This window comes from Pangasianodon hypophthalmus, chromosome 16 (genome assembly GCF_027358585.1).
Source record: "Pangasianodon hypophthalmus isolate fPanHyp1 chromosome 16, fPanHyp1.pri, whole genome shotgun sequence".
NCBI classification, from domain to species: Eukaryota; Metazoa; Chordata; class Actinopteri; order Siluriformes; family Pangasiidae; genus Pangasianodon; species Pangasianodon hypophthalmus.
In genome coordinates, this window is record NC_069725.1 from 11,576,151 (window position 1) to 11,597,739 (window position 21,589).

Consider the following 21,589-nt stretch of genomic DNA (forward strand, 5'->3'; position numbering starts at 1 on the left):
CTAATTCTTCACTGTGCACAGACACATGCTCACACACACCACACTTGCCTGAAACTCCTGCTATATGATACAGGCGAGTGGTCAGGAAAAAAAAAAGTGAGGTCACAACTACGCGACTCCCTCATGTCTTCTTCTGCATTCTAGTTTATACTATATTACAGACCAAGATATATTTCATGCATCTTATCTGATAACCATATTATAAAGTGGAACCTGTTTCAGCAGATATAAATCATTGTACAGGAAAATACCAGGACTAAATTGAAGTGGGTAAGTGAGAAAATATTCACTGATGCTAAATATACCCTTTCTGTCTAACATGACACTAAAACACAAAAACAGAAAAAAGAAAGAGTTATACTGCATTGTTGCTAGTAAGTACATGGATCAATGCATTTATAGAGTAACTTGATTTGATGACATGTCACAACTGGTTAGAAAGTAAAACCACAGTTCTAAATGTATGTGACTAGACTTGTATGGAAGATATTTCGCCATTCAAATAAATCAGCTGTTCCGCAACCTTGAATTATTGTAGATTGTGATTATATGACAGGTCCAGTTGCTTTAACTTATTACTACAGAACATAACAAAGAGACCTGCATGAAACTTCATAGACATATTGTATTTCTTCCAAACTGGACCTTATCCAGTTGCATGCAATGTTATTTTCCACATTAGTTACATTGAATAACTCTAATATATGTCAAAGTTTGTTGAGTAAAATTTTTCTGTCAAGAGTCAATGATATGAAGAATGAAACTAATGTTTTCACTATACTTCTTATACACTATACTTTCTCTGCTTCTCTGTTATTTCCTGATAACTGAATTTTATAGTCTATTGCAATGAGTCAGTACGATCGCCTAGTTGAAAAATCAATTATTGAGTTTTTTTTAACTATATTTTGTTTCTAACATTTCAGTATTAACATTATTTTTATTCTTATTCTTGTTGTTGCTTTTATAGTTATGTATTATATCAATATACTCATATATTGGGGTATACATTATAAGCCTGCTACACTTACACCTGTCACTTATACCTAGGATAAGTCTAGTCCTCTGGAGACGTCATGAAAATGTAGTCTTGCACCGGTCAGTTTTTATATCTGCTATCAGTGTTATTACAGTCACCATTTACTGTGATGATAATGTTTTTCATACAATGAAAGGATATAATTATTTATTTACTTGATGAATAGGCCTGTCTGTGTTAGTTATTTATATAATTGATGAATAGGCCTGCCTACATCTACACATCCTAAGTTCGCCTAATAATGCAGGAGACCAATTAGTCGACTAGTTATTCAGACAGCCGTGTCAATTTTGAAAATCACACCTGTCACTTTTAAGTGATGTATTAACAACTGATTTGATGATATGTTGTAAATATTTGTGTGATCTGATGCACTGTAGTCACCATGTTGTCTGATGAGTACTTAGTGGAGTGCAAAATAGATGATGATGATGATGATGATGATGACTATGACGAGGATATGATGAAGATGCACCCCACTCCAACTCCACCACCACAGTTCTGCTCCAGCTCCCAAGTGTCCATAAGCCAAGGTGAAACAAGAGACCCCTATGGAGTCAACAACCACTTGAAGGTGAGACTGCTAGGTTTACTGTAGGCAAAGTTTAATGCCAAGGTGTTCTGAAGTAAATCAAGCCTTTTTTTGCATGATGCCGAAGGTAATGCCCAGCTCTTCCAGAAATATTATTAGCTATTTAATAATGTTAAACACAGCTAACACTGGTTGTTTTATGCTTGTGCGTATTAGGGGTTTAACGCATTGCCACCTATCTGTATCTGTTTAGTGCTCCAACTATTCGTATCTATATCTGTATCTGTATCTGTATCTGTATTCACGCTGCCTTCAGGTCCTGCTCAGAAGTTCATGCGTTGATGTTTAGAGTTGGTGATTACAACATACAAAGTTGGACAAATGGACAGCTTGAGAAAACTCTTTTTTTTTTTTGTTTTTTTGTATCATCAAAAACAGGAGGTTTATTTACTCAAAGAAAGTGAAAAAAGTGAAGTTAACATGCAAAATTACCACTTAAATCTTACCGTCTGCTGTTTTTTCTTATTGTCACACCCCCAACTGGAAAGGTTGGGGCTTGTACAAAAATATGAGTTCCTGAGTTGTAATTACGACATTAGCATGGCATTTAAGTGCCCTCACCTAATTATAATATTTCTGACAGGACTTGGAGGCAGCAACAGATTTAAACCTGAAGAGGCTGGGGCCTAAATTTTTTTAAACATTTATTTTTAATCCTACTCATGCAGTTACTATTTTTTTTGTACATTCCTACAACAATATCTAATGAATTTAGTTGGTTCTATTTCCCAAAACATAAATATAGTAGCAGCCTAATTTAAAGCACGGCCACCCTGACCAGGTAGTTACTAAGGATGAATAAATAAATGCTGTAAATGCATTGTTCATGTTCACATTTATGAATTAATCTTTTCGGTCCCACAAGTTTATTATCTGACTGCTTGCTCATGCCCACAAGCTTCATATCTGTAAAGACCTCTAGCTGGCCTGACTGTCCCTCAGGATCCCACTCAGCAAGTGTTCTTACCAAACAAAACAAACAGTGCACCTCCTATTCGTATCAGCATTTTTATCTGTGTAGAACACACTGTGTCATATTCATATTCAGATACATCCCTAATGTGTACAAAGATATTAAGTCATAAAAGTACACTTGATTCCTTTCTCTCACTAGCTATTGGACACTTTTTGCTTCCTTTTGTTAATGCTACAGATGGAGTTTAGTGATGTTTTGGCCGAGCCAGCCTCTCCGCACAGTTATGAACGTGTTTGGGTGTACAGTAGCATTGGGTTTGAGTCAGCACGAATCTGGAGTTACCGCTGCCTCACGACACTGTTCGCAGTCCCTGTTTCCTGCCTCTCTGGCTGCCTTTTTGCACTGCTGGCCTGCTTACACATCTGGTAAGTTTAATCCTCAGAATTCTAACACCTTCCAGTGCACTGCTTTTCCTGTTTCACATTTTATGCTCTATGAAAAGCAATGCATTATTGTTACAGCAATATCAGATGCAAATGTCACATCTCAGACTATTGAATTCATATAACATAACTTCTCACAGTTTTGTTGTTTCTCACTTCCTTTTTTCTCAGGTGTGTGATGCCGTGTGTACAGGTGTGTCATACCTGTTTGCCCTGCGTTAGGTCCCTGTGGATGAGTGTGGTGAATATCTTCATCATGCCACTCTGCGTGTCTGCTGCTCGCTGTTGTAGTGGAATGTATGTATTATTCTCTAATGAATGAGGAAGACAGTGAAGAAATGCACTCCATATATCAAAACAATCCTTTTTGCTTAATTCAGGCATACATACTTCATGACATTTAAGGTTCAGTGCACTTTCAGCACTTAAATACGTCTACATTGGAGTGAAATGAATGGAATATAAACAATGTTTAAATAACCACTGGTCACTGTGTGGCTTGATATACCAAATATAATCAACCATAGTTAGTACAGCATATGTATGTTGATATATTGTTGGATATTATTGTTACACATCAACACAGCAACAAGAATCCATTTTTCATTTTAAACTTTACACTTGATTTGTCTGAGTGTTCCGGATGATTCAGTTCCCCTGTTTGCCCTTCAGTGCCCATGTGCAAAATCCTGACATTTTCTCCTGTTGCTGCGTTTGGCAGCCTGTGTATGCTGAATCACCACGCGTTAGTTTATAACGTTATTATTTTCTGTTCATCAGGGTAAGGTAAATTTCACATTGCTTGTAATATAGTTTGTAATTAAATACATGCTTTGAAGCATAGAATGTTTTGTTGTCAGAGGTTTTATTGCTCAGTCATATGACGGATATCCAGTAACTCTAGCTTTCACCCTGTTTTCAGCGTCTCTGTGTAACTTAATTGGAGTAAATGCTTCAAGATTAATTAACAAATATATCCCAATTAGAACTGTGAATGCCTAGTTTTTCAGACATTTTGTTGTTTGGACAGTAAGTAATTTTATTATTATTATTATTATTATTATTATTATTATTGTGTATCATGTATGTCACACAACTTGAAGTTTTGTTGCAGACATAAATAAACTATATAGCATGGCACAGTAAGTAATCTGTGTTATTATTTTAGGTTACACGTCTCAGTTACACACTAGGAAAACTTACTCAGAGAAAAAATGCACCTAGGAAAGTGGTTCACCTATAGTATGTTGCAGCTAGACTGCATTTATATCCTACTGTTATGGTACTAATATATCTGCTTCACAGTTTCATTCAGTTTCATTCAAGTTTCATCCATCATGTTTTTCACACTAAACCACAGACAGAACTGGTACTGGTAAAAAGGAGGTTTCCCACATGTATTACAATATATTACAACTGAAATGTCTTTAAAATAAAACTCTGATGATGGTACTCTAGCTCTCTTTTTCCTCTGAACTCTACAAGTTTCATCCATATGCTTTTATAATTAAGAATGAGGGGAACCAGATTACACTGACACCCATGGAAAGTGCTTTCCCCACTATATTCCAACTGGTGTGCATTTCAAATACTACAGCAATGCTAGTAATGTGTCCATGTTTGATCAACTTAAGTGTTCATTACATTTCACCCACAGAGCATTCATTTCCACTGAGAACCCTGGGGTAACAGATTTACCTGGAGCCATGAGAAAAGGGATTTCCCCATTGTATATTACAGTGTGATTAATTTTATAGCACCACAGTGATGCTGGTGATGTATTTTGGAGTCATCATTACATGTAAGAATTGGGTCCCTGGAGGACTAATGGTTAGGCCTCAGCGCTCTCACCGCTGTGGCCCGGGCTTGATTCCTGGCCAGGGAATCAACCCTAGCCACTGGGGTTGCACATGACATTGCACTTCCAGTGCTGGTCCCAAGCCTAGATAAAACTGGGGAGTGTTGTGCCAGGAAGGGCATCCGGTGTAAAAACTGTGCCAAATCAAATATACGGACCAATGATCTGCTGTGGCGACCCCTAACGGGAGCAGCCAAAAGAGGAACAACAGCATTACATGTAAAAATTAACAAGATCATTTAACTCAGTAAATTTAACGGAACCCCTACATGCCTTTAGAGTGGAAATACACATATTTATGACTGGTACCCATAAATAAGTATATGTTTCCCCCTGACATATTATAACAGCTCTGGAACTAAAGTGCCAGGAATGATGATGTCTATGCTGCTTCTGCTTTACCAAGGTTCCTCAATTTTCCATGTTGTTACTCTCATACTGCAGAAGGATTTACTCAGTGCCCATGGAAAATTAATTATCACAGTATTAGACAATTTGGATCAATTTAGTATATTACAATGATGTTAATAACATTCCTCAGTTTTATGGATTCTCTCAGTATATGTCAACCACATGTCATTACTCTAAGAAGGCAGGGGTAAATACATTTAACTACTATTTTACAACTCTTGTGGATTAACAGTATTATTATAATAATGTCAGTCCTATATCTTCATTTTTTTCATGCTCTTTTGTGGAATACCCCCATCTGAACCATGAACAGCAGCAAAATACAATCACATCCTCAAGTTTGACAAAGCCCGGGATCAACTCCCAGATATTCATGTGTGAATGTACTATACAGTTCATTATTCCATGTAACAAAAAGTGGCCAAACCTCAAATACTAAGATAGCATATACATCACCTTGTAGATCCTATTTGCACTTTACTTTGTGTATTCTAGTGTCAGTGAGCCAGAGAGGCAATGCACTGAAAGCTGCTGCCCTCTAATGGTGAGTTTTTAGCAAACAGTTGAGCTGCTGTGAATAAAATTAGGGATCTCAGTATGATATACTGTCTGTTCCCTGATAGTCTGAAGGATTAACAGAACTTAGCTGAGAAAGAACACCAAGTAACAAATCATTGTGCAGAGACAACAATATACCTGACCTTGATGAACCACCTTATACTTTTCTTTTTCCTACCTTCTATTTCAGGAGTCAGATTAGGAAGACAGAATGAAGAAGCATCTGCATCTGATCTGGATAAGCTCCATTTTTCTTCACTTCTCAACGCCCCCCCATTCACCCTGCTCACTGACTTTTCCACCTTCTCTGATGAGAAGATCAAATCTGCCAAGCTTTAACATATTTTCCACCTATCCACTGGATCCCATCCCTTACACAGTGCTCCAGACCATCTCTCAAGGCCTATTCCCCTTCATCACTTCCATAGTCACTGACAGCTAGTAATGTACTGATTGCCTTCAAAATAGGAATCATACCCATCCTGAAAATGCCCACACTAGATGCCTCAGATCTCAGCAACTACTGACCAGTATCACTACATTCTTTCTAAAACTCTTGAATGTATCTTTTACAATCAGTTCTTACTTTTTCCTACCCAGAATGACCTCCAAAATTATTCTGTGTAAGAAAAAGCCACCAGGCATACTCCACAAACATGACCCTGGTGGCTGATACTGAGAAGCTCATTCCACTACAGGGTGTCCCAAAAGTCTCTAAACATAGAGGACTATGTATGCCATAGTTTTTTGGTTGGCCCGCAACACTTCCAATCTTTTTTAATTTGTTAAGAAGTTTGGCAACAGTGTCGTGTGTGATGTGCTTGCCATGTTTCCTGTTAAATTCCATCACAACCTTGTGACAGCTTCCTGATCCAGCCCTTAGAATGATTTCAATACGTTCTGCTATCTGAAAAAAAAGTAATATAAACTAAGTATGAAAAATTTTTGAGGACATTTTGCTAAAAAGTATTAATTTCCCCTATGTGAAGACTTTCCCCTATATGGAGACTTTTGGGACACCCTGTAGTTTTGCCAGACTCTCTACTCATTAACCTCTCAGCAGGAACACACAATCTGATAACAAAATCTTGGGGTAAATCTGGACAACCAGGCAATCATTCTCTCCTCACATTGCTAACCTGACCCGGTCATGCAGGTTTCTCCTTTACAACATCAGGAGGATCTAGACATTTTCACTGAAATGCTGTTTGCATAAGTATTCACCTTCAGACTAGTACTTGGTAGAATCTCCTTTTGCTGCAATAACAACTTCAAGTCTGTTGGGGTAAGTTCCTACCAGCTTTGCACACTGTTTGGGAGTGATTTTTGCTCATTCTTTCTGGCAGATTTCTCCAGGTTGTCCAGGTTGGCTGGATGTTTTTTGTTGCAATTTTCAAACAGTGCCACCGATTCTCAGTGGGATTCAGATCCAGACTTTGACTTGGCCACCGTAGAACATACACCTTTTTGTTTTTAACCACACCTGCATTGCTTTGGCTTTGTGTTTGGGACTATTGTTCTGCTGAAAGGTGAAGTTTCTCCCAAGCTGTTTTTTTAAAGCAGACTGAAAGAGGTTCTCTTGTAATATCCCACTGTATTTTTCTCCACCTATTCTCCCTTCAATTTTGAAAAGAAGCCCAGGTTCTGAGGATGAAAATCATCCCCAGAGCATGATGTTGCCACAACCATATTTCACTGTAGGGATGGTGTTAACTGAGGTGTGGCCTGTTAGGTTTGCACTACATATAGCGCTTTGAAACTTTCCCAAATATATCAGTCATGGTCTCATCACACCAAAAACACATTCACTGTCACTCTTGTGCGTTAATATGGCTCTTCTTGATTGCCATTGATCCAGCAGTGCTTACTGGTAAGTTCACACTCTTAGATATAATTTTACACTCTATTCCTAAGTTATGAAATTCCATTACTTTTTCTTTAACTTCCTCAGAATGTAAATTAGTCTTCATTTTCACTCCTTTCCTTCAGATTGACATCTCTTTGATGAAATTGCTTTGGTAAATTTGTCATCTGTTTCTGTTGTGGGTACTCACTCAGTACCCAGTTTATTAGGTATACCTATACTGACCATTTTATATACCATTTACTAGGTGCATGTATTTAGGTTATGGAGGTTAGGTTATGTAGTTCCTGACTGTAGCCCATCTGTAAGTGTGTATGACTTGCCCCCTCTATTTTGCCCATTCATACAACAATTTGTGCATAAAAACAGACAGGCTACAGTCTGGAATTGCACCTACAGTGTGGTAGATATACCTGATAAATGAGTGTAGATACACGACATGTTATTTCCATGTTATATAAAAAGTAAGTGTGTGTATTACAGGCTTGTATCTGTGTGTGTAGAAAAAGTGTCCCAGATTCTAGTGCATGAAATGTTTACGCATGCGCAGTGGGTACCGTCAAGGGACGCAGGTTGGGTAGTGACAGGGCTCTGCGGCGTTAGCGCTGCTGTGATGAAGTGCGGAAGAAACAAGGGGAATTCCTGAGAATTATCCACCTACATGAACAGATTGAATTGAGTTGCCTTAGCAAGCTAGTCTGTGAGGCGCGTTTAATTATATTAAATATGGTACCAGAATTTGGGAGCCATTGTTAACCATTAACGTTGTTAGCGTTGTGGTGTTTGTCAACGCTTTTCTACCGCCTCAACAAGTCTTCCGCACTCAGAGCAACGCTAAGTTAGCTATCTGTTTTGCTAGCTAGCTAACTCGGCTAAAGCTTTAGGTACGCGTTAAGACTGCCAGGTAACATTTCGTTGGTTTTCTGGTTTTGTATTTCTGTTTATAAATCTGTTACATTACGTATTGTTCTCCATTTTCCACGAGCTGTTACCTGTGTTGTTGCTGTGTTATTAGCTGTGTAGTTAACATTCTCTCTCTTGCTAGCCAGGTGGCTAGTTAACTAGCTGTAAATATAACTAGCCGGTGAGAGAAATGTCACTGTGACACATAAGAATTAAGGGTTTTTTTTTGTTTTGTTTTGTTTTTTTAAATGTGTGAATATTAGAAAGCATAATTCAGCTAGCTGTTTAAAGGTTGGGGGTGGATAGGTTAGCGCATTATGACTGGCAGAAATTAGACATAATGGTCAAGACTGAAATGAAAGTTTAAATGAAGCGACATCGTGATTGATTTCTTTCAGCTGTGGCATTTACATTTGGGCTGAGGAAAAGGGAGCTTAAGTCTAAAATACACCCACGGTAGTAATACAAGTGCTGCAAAACCTGAAGTCGCAATCAAATCAAAAAGTGATGGTTTTTATACGAGTTTCTTGTCGCTATAGACACACACACACACACACACACATATAGTGGGTCTTGTAGATATTCTTATTGTAAATTTACAGTTTATCATGTATGGGAACAAAAAGATGATTCTCATGATTCATCCTGTACTCATTTAATTTCCATCCAGTTAAATGCTCTCTAGAGCATTGCTTTTCAGTAGCAAACATGGGTCATTCATGTAGTTGTGCTTGTGCAGCTTTTAGCCTCCTTCAAAACAACCAATTGTATGTGGGGAAAAATTAGTTGGAGTTTATGTATGGGTATGTCTGCACTCGTTCCATGTCCAAAATCTTGAGCTCGGCTCAAACGTATGACCTTTGCGGGCTGCACTGTGATGGTCCATGCACTGCAGTGTGCAGTTTAATATACAGCAAGCTAGCGAGTATTTGGACATACCAAGACTCTACTTTGTTTGTGCTCGCTTGTCGGTACAGTTTTATTTTACCGTCTTGTGTTAAATGGCAGGCCTTTCCCTCTCCTCCATGGGGAAGAGGTAAAAAAAAAATAATAGAAACCTGGGCTGGTAACAAATGACCCATGGCCTGGATTCAATCTGAGGATGCAATGGTTGGAGGTCTGTACATGATGCAATGGCCAAATTGGCAGGGAGAAATCTACCTGCAAGCTGAAAACAAGCTCTAATTAAACTTATTACCTCTTATTTAGCCAGTCTACTAAGTCGCTCTTAAATCTGTGTAGATTTGGCGAGAGGTGTTGCACACTTTAATGGGTCAGAAATGAGTAAGCCGTAGAAATAACAAAGGTGGCCGTTACTAACCATGAGGTTTGGAGTAAGTTTTAGTGCTCAAGAGTGCCAGACACAAACATGTTGTGTTCTGTGTGGCCTAGGTCCTAGGTCATGGTCCAGCCCCAGCCTTACGTGGACAGCGCCTTCCAGTGGGACATGGCAGGAGAGGAGGCAGTGGGGGCTGCCAGCCAAGGCTCACTAACGAATAGTTCTCAAGGATCACTAAGGGTGCCACCTGAATTAGCTGGGCATGAAGTGGTCAACAGACTTCTTTTGGATAACCACCAGTTACGAGGTATGGTAAGCCATTTCATCCAAAATGACCAACACAGAGTCTGAATGTTGTATTTGTACATCATTTTTGCCAGCTATGTGACTTTCTGACTCTCCTACAGAGGCACTAAAGAGGAGCAATGATGCCCTGAAAAACAGGTGTGAGGAGATGGAGGGATGGCAGCGAAGAACTAGGGAGGAGAGAGAATTTCTGAATGGCAAGTTTCATGAGGCACGGGCTTTGGTTGAGCGACTGGCTCAGGAGAACAAGAATTTGCTGGGCAAGCTCAACCCCAATGGCAGTCATGTAGAACCTCAAGGCACTGCTATCGGCACAGAGACAGCATGTCAAAATCGGAACCAAGAGAGTAATGGACTGATGGAGGATTCTAATGTAAGTCTACAAGAACAGTGTAAAATCTCCTTTTTTTTATTCAGACATTATTTAGTTGAATAAACATGACATCTCTCCAAAACCTGATTCCTGTTTGTTTGTTTGTTTTTGCCTTTCATTATCAGGAGTTAGCCGTGGTTGAGCGGAAGGTTGATGCAGAACAAGACACTGACAGACAGGCAATGCCTCGAAGTTTGGTAGAGAACACATGCTTTTCACTATACACCACAAAGAGTCCAGTTTATAATGTCTATTTATGTGTGTGTGTTTAGGGATCTAGTGAGAATAGTTCCCTCAATAGTTATATTCCCAGTTTTGGTGAAAGCTTGCCCTGTGGGCAAGAGGGCAGGGCCTGTCGGGTAAGCCTGTCACCACCCTCCCAAACTCTTTAAGCTGGGTGTCTGCTTCCATGAGTCCAGAAAATTTTCTTTCCTTTTGGTTATGCTTGTTTTTTTATTTTCTTTAAGCTGCTCCATATTGCTCTTTTCTTCTACCATTATAAAAGGTGATATTCTGCACTGCTTCAGGTTTCAGATGATTTTGAAAACCTTGATTACCTGAATCTTCTCCCCATTTCCCACAGCTTTATTAATCATATATTAATAATGTCAAAAACCATCCGATAAGGTTACCAGTTACCAGTAACTTAATTATTACCAGTAACTGGAGGCACTCTGATTTCTATAATACAGCTTAATTTTGACTGGTCACACAAGCTTGATAAATGATTCTGCACTGTACATGTATGTACTAAGTTAAACATGGATGTTACCCATGGTTGTAATAGGTAGGGGGAAAAAGGACACTTGTTCTTGGTTTCCGTACACTTTCTTGCTTATGAGTATGAAATATGTGTTGCTGGTTTGCTAACTCCATACACCTCTGTGTTCTGTAGCCTAATGAAGGTTCTAACGAAATCCTAAAGATGCTGAAGAGTCATAAAGAGAAGCTAGAGCAAGGAATGAGAGAGCTTAGAAGAAGAAATGAGGAACTGGAGAAGGAGAAAATGGAGAGTAAAAAAGAGAATGAATGCCTTCTGATAACTGTGGACCAGCTACGCTTCAAAGTGACACAGCTTACTCAGGTGCTTTCATTTACTAAATACTGCAGCTAAACCTCATGACCTGACCCACTGATATACTTGTGTTTTTTTGTTTGATATAAGCTTCTTAATAGAAGTAAATTTATGGAAGTGAGTGATATGGCAAAAATATCACTTTGTGATACTTGAATGTTTTTTAAGATACGTGTATGTTTAGTAGCTGAGTACCATCAAAAAAAAAAAAATGTTCAGAGATATTTAAAAATTTAGTATTTGCAAAAATATCAATTCTGTGTAAGGTCTAGATACTGTTGTGTGTGAAAATCCCAGATTATCAGTTTCTGAAATACTCAAACCAGCCCATCTGACACAATCACGCCAAAGTCATGTCGTGAATCACATTTTTCACCATTTTGATGTTTGATTGTTGGTCGAATGAACTGGAGCTCTTGACGTGTACACTATATGGCCAAAAGTTTGTGGACACCTGACCACCACACCCAGGTGTGGGCCTTCCCTGTTGCCATGTGTTGTGCTTATGCCACATGATTGGATAAGATTGGATAATTGCATGAAGTGTACAAGTGTTCCTGTTAAAGGGGCCTGTGTTTACATACAGTCAGGTCCATAAGTATTTGGACAGTGACGCAATTTTTGTAATTTTGCCTCTGTACAGCACTACAATGGATTTGAAATGAAGCAATCAAGATGTGATTGAAGTGTAGACTTTCAGCTTTAATTCAATTATTTTAATTATTTAATTATTTAACAAAAATATTGCATTAACTGTTTAGGAATTACAGCCATTTTTTACGGAGTCCCTCCATTTTCACAAGCTCAAAAGTAATTGAACAAACTAACATAATCATAAATATTAGGATTTTTTTTTAATACTTGGATGCAAATCCTTTGCAGTCAATGACTGCTTGAAGTCTGGAACCCTTGGACATCATCAAATGCTGAGTTTCCTCCTTTGAGATGCTTTGCCAGGCTTTTACTGCAGCCACCTTCAGTTGCTGCTTGTTTCTGGGTCTTTCTGCCTTCGCATGCTCAATTGGGTTGAGGTCATTGGACATTTAAGAACATTTAATTTCTTTGCCTTAAGAAGCTCTTGGATTGCTTTCGCAGTATGTTTTAGGTCACTATCCATCTGTACTGTGAGGTGCTGTCCTATCAGTTTTGCAGCATTTGACTGAATCTGAGCAGAAAGTGTAGCTCTGTACACTTCAGAATTCATCAAAAACCCCAGTGACTCAGTTTTATTGGTAGCCATACATGCCCATGCCATAACACTTGTCTCCACATGTTTGACAGATGATGTATGCTTTGGATCATGAGCCCTTCCTTTCCTTTTCTGTACTCTTCTCTTTGCATCATTCTGGTACAAGTTGATCTTATTCCAGAAATGGGCAGGCTTTTTTTTTTTTTAAGTTTTTTAAGTCTTTTTTTTTTTTTTTTTTTTTTAGCAAAGTCTGTTTTTTTTTTTTTAGCAAAATCGGGACTTTCTCAAGTGTTACCAGTGGTTTGCATCTTGAGGTAAACCGTCTGTATTTACATTCATGAAGGCTTGACTGTAGACTTTGACAGTGATGCGCCTACCTCCTCCAGAGTGTTCTTGACTTGGCAAGATGTTGTGAAGGGTTTTTTCTTCGCCAAGGAAAGAATTCTGTGGTCATAAAGCCACTCCTAAAGTTTCTGCTATCTCTCTGCTAGGTCTGTTTGGCCTCCTTCACTTGCATCGACACCTCTTTGGACCACGAGTTCCCATGAACAGCTACCAAATGCAAATTCAATGCTTGGAATCAATTCCAGACCTTTTATCTCCTTAATTTGTCATGAAATAAGGAGGAAACAGGCCACACCTGACCCTGAATCTGCTTGTCAGTCAATCGTTCAATTACTTTTGAGCCTGTGAAAATGGAGGGGACTGTGTAAAAAATGGCTGTAATTCCAAAACAGTTAATGCAATATTTTTTTTTTTGTTAAACTCCTTGAATTAAAGCTGAAAGTCTACACTTCAATCACATCTTGATTGCTTCATTTAAATCCATTGTGGTGGTATACAGCGGAAAAATTATGAAAATTGTCACTGTCCAAATATTTATGGACCCAAATGTACCTTTAATTGCATGAATCATTTGGACCTGACTGTATCTGTAATTGCATGAATGATTTGGACCCAACTGTAATTGCGTGAATGATAAAAGTAGACTTTGAATATAGAAATCACTGTTTTCTATGTAAAAACCTGACTAACCCGTAAGAAACCTTCTAGTTTGAAAATGTGCTCTGTGTCTGGTTTTTTTTTGGTTTTTTTACAGACTGGTGCTGTAACAGAGGACCACGTTTCAGAAAACAAATGCTTGTACCGTCTCTGCTGAAAGGTACAGTCCTAGCACTATTCTCTTTGCCTTTTTTTTTGCCGTGGCCAATAAGGACTCTACACAATTCTATGCTGCATGTGCGGGTTCTGTGATGGTTTTGAGAATACCAATTTTTGACAAAATCCACTTTTCTCTTGATTCTACACTTTTTCTTAGTGACTGTCCCTAATCACTGTTCATCTTAACCTTCTACTCCATGTGTCTGCTTAGCTTTCACTTGGCTAAACTAACAGAACAGCTTCAGGCTACTCAAGGCAGGTGAGGAGAGCTGTGCTTCACTGTATGTGTGCATGTACAGTACCTCCTTCCCTTTGTTGAGTTGCCATTGGTCCATTTAGAGCATGTATTTTTGCTGTTTAAAATGAAGAACATAATTAAATGAGGTACTCTTAAAGACAAATGTTGATGTGGATGTATATTCTTTGTATTTGTCCTTTGGCATAGGTATAGAGAGCTTCAGGAAAAACTGAACCTACTAGAACAGAACACAGTGCAAAGGGATAGAACTGAGGCGCTACTCAAGCAGAAAGAGAAAGATTATATTCAGGTATGGACACACAAACACTCCTTTTTGTCTTTCATGTGTCTTGGACATTTGTGTAATGGTGGTTGTTTTGTCTTAAATTAAAAACAACAACAACAACAAAATACTCTATTTTATTGGTTCGTTTTGCAGCTGACCAAGGACAGTGAGGCTCTGAGGGCTCAGGTCACTTCTCTACTTGGTGAGCTGAAAGAGCGGCAGACATCCCTAGACAAGTGTGAAGAGGAGAAAAGACGTTTAGAAGAAAGGCGAGTGAGCATGTTGTGTGCACCCCATGCACGTTTGAGTGTTATGTGTGTGTCATGGATAATAGCCAGAACAATGGTTTAAACCCATGTGCATGTTTGATTATGCTGATGTGTATTTCCTTAGGCTGTGCTGTAAGACAGACAACCTGCAGACTCTGGAGCGTGACATGGAGGAACAAAAGAAGCAGCATTGCGTGACCGTGGACAAATTCCTTTTGCAAACACAGAACCTGGAGGCAGCACTGAAGACAGAACGGGCTGTCATTGTGGAGGAGAGGTGAGGCCCCGAGCTGCTGAGTACTGTGCTGAGTAAATCAGATTGTTCTGCAGTTAACGTCATGTCGGAATAGTATAGAATGGACTGCATAAAAATATTTACACAACTCGCTTAAAAATAAAAAAAAAAAATAAAAAAACTAGGTGAAAATGTGGGGAAAAAAGGGGGGCATCCGGCGTAAAACCTGTGCCAAATCTAATATACAGGCCAGTGATCTGCTGTGGCGACCCCTACCAGGAGCAGCCGAAAGAACAACAACAAATGTATTTCAAAAATAATGAGTTTCATTTAATTAAATACTTGGAGTTTCTTTAAGCGGATACCTTGATATACAGAAAACTGTGTACAGTTTTTAAATCAGAGATTCACTAATTTTGTTAGTACTTTCTGATACAGTATCAGTATCAGAGCTTAGTGTACTTGATTTTTCACTTTAATAAATGTAGTAGCTGTTTAAAAATTGTACTGAGTAACAAAATCTGCTAGATCTGCTTTCAAAATCTTAAAACAGATTTATTATCAACAGAAAAATAAGTAAAAAGAAATTCAGTTCCTTGTTTGGCAAATCTGTCAAATCCGATCATCCCAATATTGACTCAGTGTTGAATCAGTGCATTATTTCAAGCAGTTTGCATGTTGCCCAGCCCCTAGTAACAGCGTCTGTCCGTATCCATGGTTTATTGACTGGTTTAATCTTAATTCCGTCTTTTTTTATTCCCTTCTAGGAGGAAGCTAGCTCAACTCCAGCATGCTTACACCTGTCTCTTTCAGGATTATGACTCCAAACTGAAAACTGAAAAGCTAGCCAATCACAGGGTTTGTGAAATGAGTTAATCATTTAATGTTAATCATTTTTAAACCAGTTGTGGTTGGAGTGGTTACATGTAAGGAAACTGGGTAGTGGTCTGAGTGCCAGGCAAGAGCAGGAAGTGTTTAATGTTATTCTGTGTTTGTTTCTGTGTCAGAGTGGAGAAACAGAGACGCTTACTCACAGACTAGAGGAAGCTGAGAAAGCTCTGGCCTTGAAACAAGCTCATATCGACAAACTCAAGGAAGAAGTGGAGCAGCAGAGGACCTTACAGGAGACCATTGAAGTGCTTACAGCACAGGTCAGCAGGCAAAAAACGTTCTCTCTTACACAAATACACATGCATCCCTCACTGGTAACTGTAATGTTTTTTTTATGGGCTGGATCTATTTTTTGATTTGTGGGAGAGAAAGCTTCATGTGCTGATTTTATAGTTTTAAAATCTCTCAATGCTTAGTCTTTTTTTATTAAGCATTTACCAAAGGTAGATTCAGGAAATTTTGAGCCAGCAACTACACTTTATTCATGCTGCTAAAATTCTTTTTTGTCTGCTTCCTGGCAACATAACAATAGTGGTGGAGTCTAAATAATAAAGTGGAATCTTTTTGCAGTGCTGCTCTTTTTACCCAAGTTGGGAGGCTAGGCTGCATGGTGTACTTGTACGTCTTTTCTAGGGGCGTGGTGCAAGTGGCAAAAATAGTAAGATTGTGGTTTGTGCTTGCTTGTCTCCTGCTGCACTGCTACCCGCTGATGGAAAGCTACACTAATTAAGGCTGGATTGTATTGCAAGCAGTTCTACAGTCATGAAAATACTTTGGCAGGTGCTTGGAAGGTAGTTCTGGCATAAGTAGTGTGTGCTTATGTCTCATTGATACAGAAATGTCACTAAGTGCAAAGCTAAGCCAGACCACAAACAGAAGGTATGTCCTAAAACAGGTTTTTTTGATTCACATTTTTGATATGTGGTTATTAGCTACATGTATGTATTAGAACTTTATGTTTTGCATATATTTGGATAAAGTTTGATACATGGTGTGAAGTACAGTTTAGACTATCTTTAAAATCAGTTTTTTTTTTTTTAAATGAACGGTTTGCTCGACCTTTCAGTATAACTTGTTAAACTTGTAAGAAATAATACACTAAATTTTAGGTTCTCAGCAGTATTTGAGTCTCAGGCTAACTGGTAGGATGTAAGTCTTGGGCTCCTGAGCTTTCATGCTGTCCATGTTGATGAGGGCAATGATGAGAGTTGGAAGAATGATATTCCTCTGCTCTCACAATCTACCTGTCATGGCTGTCTGTGAGCTAATAGACAATACTCTATTGTAATAGAAGAAGGTGGCCTGGTCCGATAAATCACGTTTTCTTTCACATCATGTGGAAGGCCGAGTGCGTGTGCATTGTTTACCTGGGGAAGAGATGGCACCAGGATGCACTATGGGAAGAACGCAAGCTGACAGAGGCAGTGTGATGCTCTGGGCAATGTTCTGCTGGGAAACTTTGGGTCCTGGCATTCATGTGGATGCTATTTTGACACATACCACCTACCTAAACATTGTTGCAGACCAGATACACCCCTTCATGGCAACGGTATTCCCTAATGGAAGTGACCTCTTTCGGCAGGATAATGCACGCTGCCACACTGTAAAAATTGTTCAGGAATGGTTCGAGGAACATGACAAAGAGTTCAAGGTGTTGACTTGGCCTCCAAATTCCCCAGATCTCAATCCAATCGAGCATCTGTGGGGTGTGATGGCCATCAAGTCCAATCCATGGAGGCCCCACCTCACAACTTACAGGACTTAAAGGATCTGCTGATAATGTCTTTGTGCCAGATACCACAGCACACCTTCAGGGATCTAGTGGAGGCCTCGACGGGTCAGGGCTGTTTTGGCAGCAGAAGGGGGACCAACACAATATTAGGCAGGTGGTCATAATGTTATGGCTGATTAGTGTGTGTGTGTATATATATATATATATATATAATGTATTTTACACCAACCCTTTTCTGATGAATTTCAGTTTACACTGGACTTTTGGAAAGAAATACCCTACACTTGTGCCCCACTGTTGCATGTAAAAGAGCACACTGATTAACATAGGAACATTCAGGAAGCGGCATGCTTACCACGTCCGGTATAAAATTGGCTTTATTCCTGTAAATCTGAAGCTATAAATATCCCTATGATGCATGCTATTTTTTTAGTAAATGTTGCAAATGAACGATAAAATTTGAGGTATTAGCTCCGTCATATGATACTTTCTGTGAGCAATATCGGCCCACTGTCACTGTTTGATAGACCACTATTTGCCTATTACTGTTGTAGTTGACTAGAAAAGGTGGTGTTTCAAAACAAGAGATTTATGCAAAAAATGTGGATTTCAGCTCAGGCCTGCATTCTCTTCTCTCTGTACCTTGGCTAATCACATAACATATCCAAATAGCTGTTCCATCTGTTTGGCATTATATATATTTGTGTAGGAAGGCAGGTTTTACTCCTTTTTTCACTTTTGTAGTGCTTTTAATTATCTACATTGACTAATATACACCCTTCAGTCACCGCTGTCTGTGCCCACACACACACAGCATCCCCTTTTTAAAGGATGTTTGTGAGACAGCCCAAAATACATCTGTTTTTTCATACACATGTCCTCTTTCTCAGGCGGAGATCTATAAGTCAGACTTCCATGCAGAGAGAAGAGCACGAGAGGAGCTCAACCAAAAGAAGGAGGAGCTGCAGGAAAAACTGAACCAAACACTGACTGAACTCAATCTCCACAAGCAGGAGAAGATGCAGCAAAGACACATGGACAGCTACAGACCTCTCCCACACCTGCCACCACCTGGTATGCACTTTAAAATCTCATCTGCCATCCTGCTCTAACTCCATGTTCTAGCAAGCGACAAGCCCCTCTGAGTTTGTCTCTTATGGGTGTGTAGCGACTGCCACTGTTGGCACTTGTGGGCATGCACTGTCCAGTGGCTTTTAGTTAAGATGAGATATATAGCTATTTAGCTCCTAAAGCTAACTATTAATGCACTATTCAGTGTGAAAACTGGCTGTTTGATTTCCATGTTTTCATGCTAGGCTTCGTACTAGTTTCATTGGCAGCCTAAAGGTACAAGCTACATACAGTCACCAAAGGCACCAACAAATGCTGCTACCTACTTCCAGATTTTTTTTTTTTTATATCTAACAGAAGATGAAACCATGATTATAAGTATTTCTTCTATTTTTGTGGGTCAAACAGAAAATGGGATTTAATTGCAGGTAGGTGAAGAAATTTAGGATTGGTCTATGCCATATGTAATTTGCATATAATTAAAAAAAATTGCAGTTTAGATGTTGTTTTATCACTTGCCGCTTTCACTAAAATCATGGTACCATGTCAAGCATGTGCACAGAAAATGAAATTCACCTGGCGCTATGTCACTTCCTAGTGAGAATGTAGGGTAAATCCATAGCGGCTTGCGATATAAATATCACACTTAAGCCCATTTAAAAGCCAGTTGTGTGGTGGATAATACGGTAGTATTTTCAGTAAGTGTACCATCCCATGTCCACTGGAAAGCTGTCCTGCATCCTCAACTACCTTGTTGCTGTGCTATGCTCTTTGTGTCTTACTGGCCTATTTCTTTCTTCTTCTGTGGTAGCAGTAATGCCAGGCGCTGGGATACCACAGCCGAATCGCAATGCCCCTGAGATGCAGCCTGAATACCAATGCCCTAAGTGTCAGTACAATGCTCCGGACATGGATACCCTGCAGATTCATGTCATGGACTGTATCCAGTGAGAAGAGGAGCGCCGCAGATCGAGAATAATGAGCATGATCTACAGAGCTGGAATCCTATCACAGCAACTTTAGCGTAAACAATCTAAGCACAAGTAAATCAATGAACAGAAAATTTTGTTAAAGGACAGGCCTAATGATTGCCTGTGCAACTGATCAAGAAAGAAGATACATAGCAGTTGCAGTGGACATTTTATTTCGGGGAGCTAGAACTGTCCGCAGTGTACTATTTGACATAATATATTAGTTATCTGTTAGAAAAGATGTGTACCTCTCTGTGACAGTGTAGTGTAATGTACTGCACGTGTTTTCGATGTACAGCACAAGTCTGTCAGTGACAACAGTCCTTTTATAAATGTGCTATTTGTCTCTCTGAATGTATGGATTCTGAATGTATGGATTCATATCTTTGTCTGTTAATATTGTCTATAATCTTGCTTGAATGTATTAAATACTTTGTACAGTCTATTATGGAGAGATTTGAAGATTAAAAACATAAATTGAAATTGGTTTCTGGAGGAATATTACTTTAATGCAGGTTTAAGCTGAATTATTGTAAATAAAACAGGTCCCTGACCTAAAAATTGCACAAAAGCCTCCCTTGAAGTCATAATGACAAGTGGGAGCTTTGTAAATAATTTTGATACCTGAGTTTCAATCTTATTGCTGACATTTACCCTTTCATCATGTTAGAGGAACATTGTCATGGTCAGTGGTATTATAAATACTTAGTAGTCACTGATTTGGTTGCTGGTGTCCACCTCTGAATATTGGTTGCATTTATGTCCATATAGGAAGATCCCAAAAACAGCTACATAACTAGCTAACAATTACAATGCAAAGATTTAACTACTGTAATTAGGACTCCTCAAGGGCAAAATAAAACATCTGAAGACTGTGTCTCCCTCTCTCTCTTTGTATGTCTGTGTGCCTTTCTCTGTCTCTTTCTTTGTCTTCAGTTTAGTGAGCTGTATTGCCATGACTGTTACAGCTGTAAAAATATTGAAAACATTGAAATGACAAAGAATTTTTTTTATAAATAGGTAAAAGGTGAAAATAGAGCATAAATAAATTAATAAATAATCAATCAATGAATGCATAGGTCAATCAGGTGCGTGTGTGTGTGTGTCACTCACTGTCCTTCTGTACTCTGCTCTTCTCCTTCTGTTCTCCTAACAGGATGAATAGTTTATCAGTCTCTCTGTCTCTCTGTCTCTCTCTCTCTCTCTCTCTCAGATTCAAGTAGCTTTATTGGCATGGTAAAAGGCTTTACATTGGTAACATTAAATTACAGATATATACATACATACACACACAAACACACACAATTTAAAAAAGTTTGATAAAACTTTTCCCTCCTCTCTCCCTCTCCCTCTCTCTCTTTCTCCCCCATCCCCCTCCCCAGTTCAGTTCATCAGCGCTTTATTGGCATGAATGTTATAAATCACATTATTGCCAAAGCAAATAGTGCAGGTAGATTAAAACAAATTTTATACAAAGAACACACATATACGTATTTAAACATTACAGACATCATAAACAGGAACAATAAAAAATATATACATAAAGCAAACAGCAACAACAACAAAAACCTGACAGGTAAGTGTGTGAACATGGTGTGTGTATTCATGGTGTGTGCAGGACACTCAGTGTCTTGCTGTTCCTCAGGCTCTCACGTTCTGACACATACTTTGCAGCGAAGGCTGCAGTGTTTCCTTCTCCTAGAATGATTCTCATTTTCTCTTCTGTTAAACAGCAGAAATTTGGAATTTTTTGTGTGATGTTTTTGGTGAAGGTGTTTCTCTGGTGTTGATATTTTTCACAGTGGAGGAGGAAGTGCAGCTCTGTCTTGACCTCACTGCTCGTACAGTGAGCACACAGTCTCTGTTAACTGGGCAGCCAGGTTCTCCTGTGTTCCAGGTTCTCCTGTGTTCCAGGTTCTCCTGTGTCAG

At 39.0% G+C, this 21,589-nt stretch overlaps 2 protein-coding genes across 2 annotated transcripts; both read left to right on the top strand.

Annotated features, from left to right (window-relative positions):
* Positions 1–13: 13 nt before the first annotated feature.
* Positions 14–5,430, top strand: cav4b (caveolin 4b). Its single transcript, XM_034311970.2, has 4 exons — positions 14–270; positions 1,420–1,613; positions 2,785–2,972; positions 3,162–5,430. Exons 2-4 carry the CDS (start codon positions 1,425–1,427, stop codon positions 3,310–3,312), a joined length of 528 nt encoding a protein of 175 aa, XP_034167861.2. The 5' UTR covers positions 14–270; positions 1,420–1,424; the 3' UTR covers positions 3,313–5,430.
* Positions 5,431–8,239: 2,809 nt separating this feature from the next.
* On the top strand, positions 8,240–20,143 carry ikbkg (inhibitor of nuclear factor kappa B kinase regulatory subunit gamma). Its single transcript, XM_053240888.1, has 16 exons — positions 8,240–8,585; positions 9,977–10,170; positions 10,271–10,542; positions 10,668–10,721; positions 10,815–10,901; positions 11,438–11,626; positions 12,162–12,176; positions 13,937–13,968; positions 14,179–14,226; positions 14,413–14,515; positions 14,645–14,760; positions 14,885–15,037; positions 15,763–15,853; positions 16,003–16,146; positions 18,509–18,692; positions 19,501–20,143. The coding sequence occupies exons 2-16, from the start codon at positions 9,987–9,989 to the stop codon at positions 19,638–19,640; spliced, it is 1,812 nt and encodes a 603-aa protein (XP_053096863.1). The 5' UTR covers positions 8,240–8,585; positions 9,977–9,986; the 3' UTR covers positions 19,641–20,143.
* The last annotated feature ends 1,446 nt before the right edge of the window (positions 20,144–21,589 follow it).